Below are 9063 nucleotides of genomic sequence, written 5' to 3'. Positions count from 1 at the left end.
GACTCAACAGTTGCACAACAGTTGAGTAATTTGTCAATGTAATTGGTCTAGATTTAGGGATCTAATAGCAAGAACCAATAATCGTTGATTGCTCACTGAGCGCTTTTTCTACTGAATGCGCCCAATGACTGTGATTGGTCAATTTGCTTACTGCTACGTTTTACTGCTTAAGTTTTTTTGTGTGCTATTAGCCTTAAGCTGGCCATACACACACTTTCCGTAATGGCTCCTGCACACAGGACGCGGTAATGCTTGCCGTGCGGCGAAAATTCACGCGACAGCCAATCAATATGCTGCTTTCCGTAATAACCTTCTAGCTCTTATGGAAAAACAACATATTGATTGACCGTCGCGTGGCAAGCATTACCGCGTCCTATGTGCAGGAGCCATAATTGTCGTAAACACCCATTATAGATTATAAATAGTTCCGTCCAATCCGTGCGGATAGAATGTAAACTTGCGGATCGATTTAGACGGAACGAACGTAAAACAGGTTGAGCCAATTACGAGCGTTTCGCCCATTTCGCATTGCGCATACGTTCCGTTCCATGTGACCGCACCATTGCAGTAACTGGACGACTCACATCCGAAAGTCTGCTCTTTGTAGCTGAATTAGTGCACACTTTCGGAATGTGAAAGGAAACAAGCATATAGCTGTGACGGTGTAAAAAAGAGAGAGAAACAAATCGCGCAGCAATCGAGATAATCAAAGTATCGGTTCGACTCCTGGTTTATTCTTTGTAACTGGCACTAACTTCCATTAGTACAATTAGTTCAGCTATAGACTGCGTTCTGAAATTCACTGCCAGTGTTAAAATTTTATAGTATACGTAAGATGAATTATATAGCGTGTTCGACTGGCCCTGGGTTAATCGCTCCGAGAGCGATTAATGACGTCATAAGTCTCTACTAGTCAATCATAAAGCTTATAAGTACTTGTTCGACCAATAAACGTAGGCTGAATAACCCAGAGCCAGTCAAATATGCTATCAGTCGAACATGCTAATAAATTTTCAGTATTGAATTTTCAGTAGTGAATTTCGGAACACAGCTATAAAGAACAAACCACGAATCGAACCGATATTTCGATTATCTCGATCGCTGCGATATTCAACCAGTTACAGAATCATGGCGCGACGGTTCAAGCACAAAAGTTTTCCGGCCGTGCACCGTTACGATCAGACGTGTTCGAACAAGTTCGGACCTTGAGATTTTTGGAACGTGCCTGGGAATCTTCCTAGACTTTATTTCTTATTAAAATCGTTTCACACAACCTTGATTCAATATTAAACTTTATTCTCATTAACTTGAAATGGTGTTGCGGGGATGTCTCCTTGAGAATCCCTATAACCATATACTGAAGGAAGGAAGGAAGGAAGGCTCAAGCACAAAACTATCAACTGAATTCGTGTAATGGTGTTAAGGTAAAATTCTTAATGAAGCCTGGAGTTATTTATTGAAACTGAAACTGACTCGAGCACAAAAGCCACTTTGTATTTTTCGCTCGATGTTGACTCTTCAAAAGTATCCCGCGCACGAATAATCATCAGAAGTGAATAGGCGAGTTTTTTAATTCATCGATGGATCCATTGCATGATGCGTAAATACAGCGAAACATTGTATTTGTGCATCATGCGATGGATCCATCAATGAATTAAAAAACTCGACCATCGTTAAATAGCTACTGTAAGTGATTACCATAGCTTTAAACGCAACAAAACTTGTATAGTATGTGCTCGAGCTTCTATTTTTATTATTGCAATTTTTAGAATAAAGCAGAACACGGATAACATTGATTTCATTTATTAACATAAGCGGTAAACTAATAATAAATATTCATGGTATCGTCATTAAAATAAGTTTTGTTTATAAAGTGTTGTTTATTAACATTACACATTCAATTAACCGAAAAATGCAACTTCTTGTGTATTCTTTCTAAAAATAATATCCACGCGCGCGCGCGAGTATACACAAAATACACATTTTATAAAAATTGCCGCACATTGCGGACATAATTTTGTACGCGTGTGGTTACATTTAAATGCAAATGTGTGTATATATATATATATATATATATATATATATATATATATATATATATATATATACACACACACACACACACACATATATATATATATATATATAACATCTCCCACACACGTATACAGATATGTGAAATTTGTGATTCTACGCATATACAAGTATAAATAAATGGATAAGAGAAACAAAATATTTCATATTAAAGATATCTAAACATGCCATGCTTGGCAAAACTTTTTTGTAATTGTGCCAACATTGTATTTATAAGACATAACTTGTTGCTAACAGAGTGTTGAAAACACGCAGATGAGAAACGTTGAAATAAAGTTCAATAAACCTATTTATTTAGAATTGGAATGTGTATCGATTGGAAATAACACAACATTCTATAGACATAACATAACATATTTTTCTAAATTGCTAAATTACACAGACCTTATGTTACATGTCGTGTTATTTATTGCAAAAATGTTATTTATTTCAAAAATAACGTTACTCCGGTTATCTTTACGTTACATTACTTTTCAATATAAATTCAGATAAATATTTTTCAGGTAGTATAAATGGATTAAACTTTTTTAAAATATATATATACACGAATATACTTTCTTATATCACATAAACTTGCGGCATGCAGAGGCAGTGCTAATAGAAAAATGCAATTGAGAGCTCGACAAAATAGTGTCATTGTCATCTTTACGCAGTGTATGTATATACTTGAAAAGATTAAGAGATACATGTAAACATTATAACTGATAAAATAGGAAAAGCAACGTTTTAATATCAACATTTTTATAAGTAGGATTTTTACCAAGGAATACAATATACAAGTATGATCTCTTAAAAGTTTTACGATGTTGCATATATAATTCTAACGTTGCATCTTTGGTCGGTGTTGCAAAAAAGGTATCTAATAATTACAAATCTAACAAAATTGCATAAGTGTATGCAATAAGCATTGGTTGCCGAATGCAAGTTTGTTTGAACGGATAGCTTCAATATTTCTATTGAAAATAATGTGTATCATTCTTTGCAGATGTAAGTAATAATACAACGAGATAAGTATGGTGGAATTTCCGTCACTATAAAACGGGTATGCTTTGATCGCATTGATCAAGAATTGTATAAAAAGACTAAGATTCCCTCTTGCTGTTATACAAAATCAAATTGATACTTCTAATTATTAATGAGAAAATAACTTTCGAGCTTATATCTGTTGTTTCCTTTAGGATATACAAAATCTACACGCTTTTAATCCAGTCTTTTATCTTCTTATTACACGTATTCATCCTCTCGACCCTTTTATATTTTTACACACGGAATATTCCAAAAAGATTTCACTCAATTGCAGAAACATATTTCAATTGTTTTAAGCGCGTGCGTAACAGCTACTTATTGGCGTATATATTCCTCGCAAGTGAAATATATCTTTGTCTTTCGGACAGTTAAAATTTGCACGAATCTATCTGTCATTCGACGAACACATTCTTTAAGTTTGACCGAACATCTCAGGAACATTCTGTGTAATGTCCTTTAAGAAGAAAAAACTATTTGTTTTAGTATATCTTAGTACAGTCTCTTATATATTCAGTGTTCATTTCAGCGACATTCCGTAATCCAATATCATAAAATCACGTAAAGCATAAATACGGTGGTATCAAGGTGCGTCGATTATATAGATTTAATCAGTATTTTAAAAACAAATGCGACTAAATATCACGGATTGATTATACATATTGGGGTGTATGTATGTAATCACCTCATAGATATTTTGAGGAAATATTGTTCGAAAGACAGTGATGTATATATCCCTCTACAGACATGTCAATCCTAACATTTCAGGATGCCATGACAGTCGATTCTATAGTGATATTTGTCAAAAAATTGCAAGTTATATATACATACATACATATATATATATATATATATATATATATATATATATATATATATATATATATATATATATATGTATATATTCCGGCCTTAACATTATCGAAACAAATACAGCAGTATACACATAGAATATGATACAGCTGATCGCAAGGATACAACTTTTGTGGCTTACGAGTCTGTGAATCTTGTCTCTTTGCGGATCTTGAAACACATACAGCCAGTTTTGTGTGAAACGTAATAAATTACGATACGAAAATTGTATATTATATGTCGCGTTTCGACGGTGGTATTAAATGATCTGGCAGTTCAGCCGGAAGGTCGTAACCTTCAAGTTTCACATTAATCAGATGCATAGCCAAGGCGAATTCGTCAGAATCCAAGAATCCATCTTTATTAATGTCAGAAAGTTTCCAAATCTTCCCGAGCACACTGTTGGGCAATTTGGATTTGACCATTTCCGACTTGGCCGCTGCAATCATACAAAATTTCACAAATTAATATTTGATATCAGGAAGACTACGCAAATATACAGAGTGTTACCTTTCCGCCGTCTTCTAGTAAGTACATAGCGTTATCTCTTATGGAAAATTAAATCAGAAAAGTGCTGAATCATTTTTTTTCTATTGTGCTCAACGAAGCAGTCATTTTTAAGTAAATTCCAATTAATCAACGTCCTTTAAACAGGCGCATGTCTGTGAGCGTGAACGCTTCGCCTGTGTTTCGCGCTGCTCTAAACAGTCTGCGCGGCTCACATGAGGCGTTTTTTCGTTTCGTGACAACGGTAGCATTTGGTTGATTAGTTTGGTCCACTTAACATTCACAACACCTCGAGCAACAAAGGTAAATGATGCTCATGGCGTTGCTAGCGTTAAGTGGATCAAACTAAACAAACAATGCTACCGTGGTCACGAAACGAAAAAACACCTATGGACGGTGTTGATTAACTGGAATTTATTTAAAAATAACTGTTTCATTAAAAGCATAATAGAAAAAAATCATTTTGGATTTTCTGATTTAATTTTCCCTAAGGAATAAGGAATTATGTACTTGGTGGACGAGGGATAAGGTACCACTCTGCATACACATATGTGTGTATAAACAATTAGGCTAACCAGCTCCCGTGATTTTTCCGTCTTGTGGTCCGAGCGATTCGAAGATGCTGTCGTATTTGTATCTCTCTTTGTTGACGATCCATTCTGGTTCACCTGCTCCTGCATCAATTCCTTCTCCTCTTTTATATCCGAATGGGCTGACTTGATCTTCTACACCTTCAAATGCACCACCTAAACGAATGAAATGCATACGATCTCTTTTAAATTGTATTATTAGTTTATTCTAGCTTTTTTTCGCAAATGTTCCATTTTTCGAACAATTTTAACAAACATTTTACAGAAAGTTTAAGATCAATATTGAGGACTATTTTCACTGTCAGAGGACTATTCATTGGAGCTAATTTTAATTTCAAAGTTTCTTTTTTGAGCGGTTCTGTCTACTTATAAGGACTGATATATATAGATCTTTCATAACAGAATTCTCTTCCAAAAAACAAAAAGGATATTTATTGATATCATTTTTCCAAATCGAGAAGTAAAATTCTCGCAATTGCCACACGGTATGAAGAGTAGAAGATACAGTGAAGATTATACCTTTAATAAGCGGTTCCGAAATTTTGGTGACTTCTTCGTGTGGTATCATAGCCATAAGTTTCGCGATGTCTTCGGCGAGCATCTTGTCCACTATTTCTAATAACTTGGGTTTTAATGGATTAAATTTACTAAAGTCGTGATGCGCTAAGCATTCTTGCATTTTCTTCAGATCCGGGAAATCACCCGGTGAAATCTGCTGTTCTCTTTGGATTTGATCATAAATCTGACCCAAGTTCTTTATCAGTTCTTTCTTTTTAGTATCTTTGCCAAATACACTCGGCATGTCTTTTCGTAACGCACTTATTATGTATGCATGCACCTGCAAATTAAGAAACACAGGATCTTCTGTATTCTCTTTCCTTTAGTTTAAAATTAAAAAAAAAAAAAACGTAAAAATACAGTACAAACACGAATTTTTCTCACTTTCAAATACCTTTGCTAAACGGGCTCGTTTAATTAAGTCGTTCAATTTTCTCAGTGCAGCATTTTTTGGCAGCGATTGCATGTCTCTGAATAAGTCTTGCTCCTCGTCCTCGAACAATCTAAAAGGAGAGATTTGTAAGTCGAGATAAGTAGTGATTATATATTGATGTATAAAAATGTACAATCCATAAAGAAGGCTCAAATCGATTAATCTCCCATTACTGGATATTTTCATCACTATATCATTTCTCTATTACTATCTACATTTACCTTCTATTAACGTCATATCTCAGCGGCTGATCCCAAAATGAGCCGATATAAACTCTGGCCACCTCAGGAGTTTGCAACACCTTTCCCAATGACCACATTAATGCACCGTATACTCTCATGAGCTGCTGATGATCTATCATATCAGCTTTATTAAGAACAATTCTAATTTTATCATCGTGTCCGCGTAAGGCTTCGATGGATCTACGAAATTCGTCCGATATATCGAGTTTGTGAGCATCAAACAACAATATAATTCTATCTACGCGCTCAGCAAACCATTCTAAAACACCGGTGAAATCGTATCCTCTGTCAACCTAAAGGACATATTTCGACACGTTATAGTATGTATCGTATATATACGCACGTACGTGCGCGCAAAGAGAGGATCACTTACTCGTTGCTTCTCACCGGACAATATACCCGGTGTATCGACTATAGATATACCCTTCAAGACAGGAGAACCTACTGTCGAACATTGAAATCTATTCAAGAATGCATTGCCGAATTTTGAGAGTGGTCTAAACTGTTTGTTTGGATCAACAACCAAAGCATTTCCGGGGATAACGCCCTCCTTTTCATCATACATAACAGCTATAAATCGATCCGTAGTAGGCTCTGGTCCGATTCTAATGCCAGGAAACTCTCTCTCTAATAGATATTTGATAAATGTAGTTTTGCCTGTGGAATATTGACCGACTAGGAGGATCATGGGCTTTGCATCAAAGTCTGGATCATCCAGTTGTGGCGAGTGAAAATCATGAAACTGATAGTGTTGCTCCAATGGCAATAACTTGGACTTGTATATCCTTTTGAGCCCGTCGGTGACATTTTCAAAGAGGTCCTGCTTACCATTCTCCTCACGACTCAACCAGCTGAACATATTGGCGTTCTGTGAACAAATCGAATCTTACATATAGTGTCATACCGCTCCATTATAAACAATACTTGACTTATGGTACAAGCTTGTATTCTAAGAATTGTACTAAACATTAATATTGTAATTAACTCTTTCATTACTATTCAAAGAGTATTGTTCTCAATTAGTTTTCCTCTCTCCTCTGTACATTCAGATATATTTATAATTCGCGAAGCTTTGCACTTTTTTCACGCACTACCTCTCGCTTTTTCTTGGTGCTCGGTCAGGTCAGAGAAGGAAGGTTAAGTTCCTTCCGCGTCGCGAATATACACCGCGAGCTCGCTTCCGCTCTTCGCGTTTTCGAAGGGACGAGAGATGTCACGTGAGAAATTGTGTCCTAGCTTGGAGGAATTCCAGGAAACTTAACAATTTCACGTTTCGATCGTACAACACTGTCAAAGGCGAGACAGTCGGGATTATCACCTTCTCTTATCAATGATATCTTTGAATTCCACGCGATCGTGGAATTCAAGGCATAATACTTGACGCGTGCATTAAAATATGAGGATGCGTGGAACAAACTCGTCAGCACTTTGACTTTGATCAAGGACCACAAGTACACCGACCTTTGTTCGAATCCACAAGTCAAGGTTGAACGGTTGGAGCGTCAATGGAGCGCGATGGACGAGACGAATGCGGACTAATCCGGGAAAATCCAGAAGGCGATAAAGGCGCAGAGCGAAGACAAGATGTGCCGTCGCTGACGTGACGTATACGCACCAACCGCAGCAATCTCGACACGCGGACTTCCGGAGGACGTGGTGGTGGTAGTAGTGATGGTAATGGTGGTGGTGGTGGTACGGTGACGGTGCTACTCGAACGGAGCGGCTACTCGATACGTTGCAAACTGTCGGGAAAGATGCGTTGCGTTGCGCTACGATGACACTCAAACAGCCCGATACCGAGGCGGAGTTACTGATAAATAGAGAACCGATGTATCATCGCGCTCGGAAAACACCCCTTTCTTGGACGCGCACACGACACAGCGGACAGTGCACGGCTGACAACTGACAGTCGCCAAGGCGCGAATGAATGGGTGAGATGGAATAGGGAGGGAGACGCGCACGATCAGTCTTGTCAGCCATTCACAGCCGGCGGTTTGAGTAGCGTTAGTTGTGAAAGATACGACCAACGAAATTACAAGGAGATTTGAGCAACTAATTTTGGCTATCGATACGAACCAGAAATTCGTTATTGTAATTTTGAAAAAAGAAGAGAGGAGCAAAATCGAGATATCTCGATCTTTTTCACGATCGATGCGCTGCCAACAGTCGTCATACGTTGCGTGAGCAGAGAGCGTAGAATCGTCTTTGCGACAGTTTTGATAATTTTATGCTCTTTAAACGAAAAAAAAGTAAAGCAAATTGTGAGATTTCTGAGATCAAACGTAAAAGCGAGCGTGCATAAAATTGATTTACTATCTTTGCGACATTTTCATTCTTATTATATGCCTTTCGTTAAATATTTACATCATAGGATCATAAGGTAAGAATGACTCGATCGCAACGCGGCTAAATCACGCTTAAATTAGCGTATAAATTTTTAATTACGTTTCCCCTGGATAAGTTTGCACGTAAGCTTGATTTTCACGCCGAAGAAAGGAAAAGCAAGATAACAAAACGGAAAAAGCGTATATTTTCTTGATTTTATTCTCTTCAAGGAATGCGATTAAGAATTGATACGACAATAAAAACCTCTTTTTCACTGCCTCACTGATGTAATAATTATTAATTTAATTGTACAGCAAGCGTACGGCAAAACGTCCACCTGGCTGGTTCGAAAATGTCCGACAAATATATAAAAGTATAACATGAGATAAAGAGATTATAAAATATGATGATACGTACAGAGAAAAATATATGACGTAAG

General features: G+C 36.9%; 1 protein-coding gene across 5 annotated transcripts; it reads right to left on the bottom strand.

Moving 5' to 3' along the window:
• Positions 1–2365: 2365 nt before the first annotated feature.
• Positions 2366–9063, bottom strand: LOC116842597 (EH domain-containing protein 3). 5 transcript variants are annotated; one of them, XM_032812019.1, is made up of 7 exons: positions 9042–9063; positions 6673–7167; positions 6279–6592; positions 6019–6127; positions 5586–5904; positions 5052–5222; positions 2366–4408 (listed from the first exon to the last, which is right to left on the bottom strand). In XM_032812019.1, exons 2-7 carry the CDS (start codon positions 7156–7158, stop codon positions 4203–4205), a joined length of 1605 nt encoding a protein of 534 aa, XP_032667910.1. In that variant the 5' UTR covers positions 7159–7167; positions 9042–9063; the 3' UTR covers positions 2366–4202. The 5 variants fall into 5 exon arrangements, with proteins under 5 accessions (XP_032667910.1, XP_032667909.1, XP_032667911.1 ...); XM_032812018.1 differs by lacking the exon at positions 9042–9063 and adding an exon at positions 7915–8209; XM_032812020.1 differs by lacking the exon at positions 9042–9063 and adding an exon at positions 7761–7908.

Source organism: Odontomachus brunneus, unplaced genomic scaffold, assembly GCF_010583005.1.
Source record: "Odontomachus brunneus isolate Ranch 3 - 2012 unplaced genomic scaffold, Obru_v1 Obru_scaffold_026, whole genome shotgun sequence".
Taxonomy (NCBI): domain Eukaryota; kingdom Metazoa; phylum Arthropoda; class Insecta; order Hymenoptera; family Formicidae; genus Odontomachus; species Odontomachus brunneus.
The sequence above is the reverse complement of the archived record's forward strand: the minus strand, read 5'-3'. Positions and strand labels throughout refer to the sequence as shown.

Excerpts from the sequence above, each read along its gene's own strand:
- LOC116842597 (XM_032812019.1), bottom strand. The coding sequence starts at position 7,158 with ATGTTCAGCTGGTTGAGTCGTGAGGAGAATGGTAAGCAGGACCTCTTT. Across the intron at positions 6,128-6,278 it reads AGATATGACGTTAATAGAAG|ATTGTTCGAGGACGAGGAGC; the intron begins GTAAATGTAGAT and ends CTCTCCTTTTAG. Across the intron at positions 5,905-6,018 it reads AACGAGCCCGTTTAGCAAAG|GTGCATGCATACATAATAAG; the intron begins GTATTTGAAAGT and ends CTTAATTTGCAG.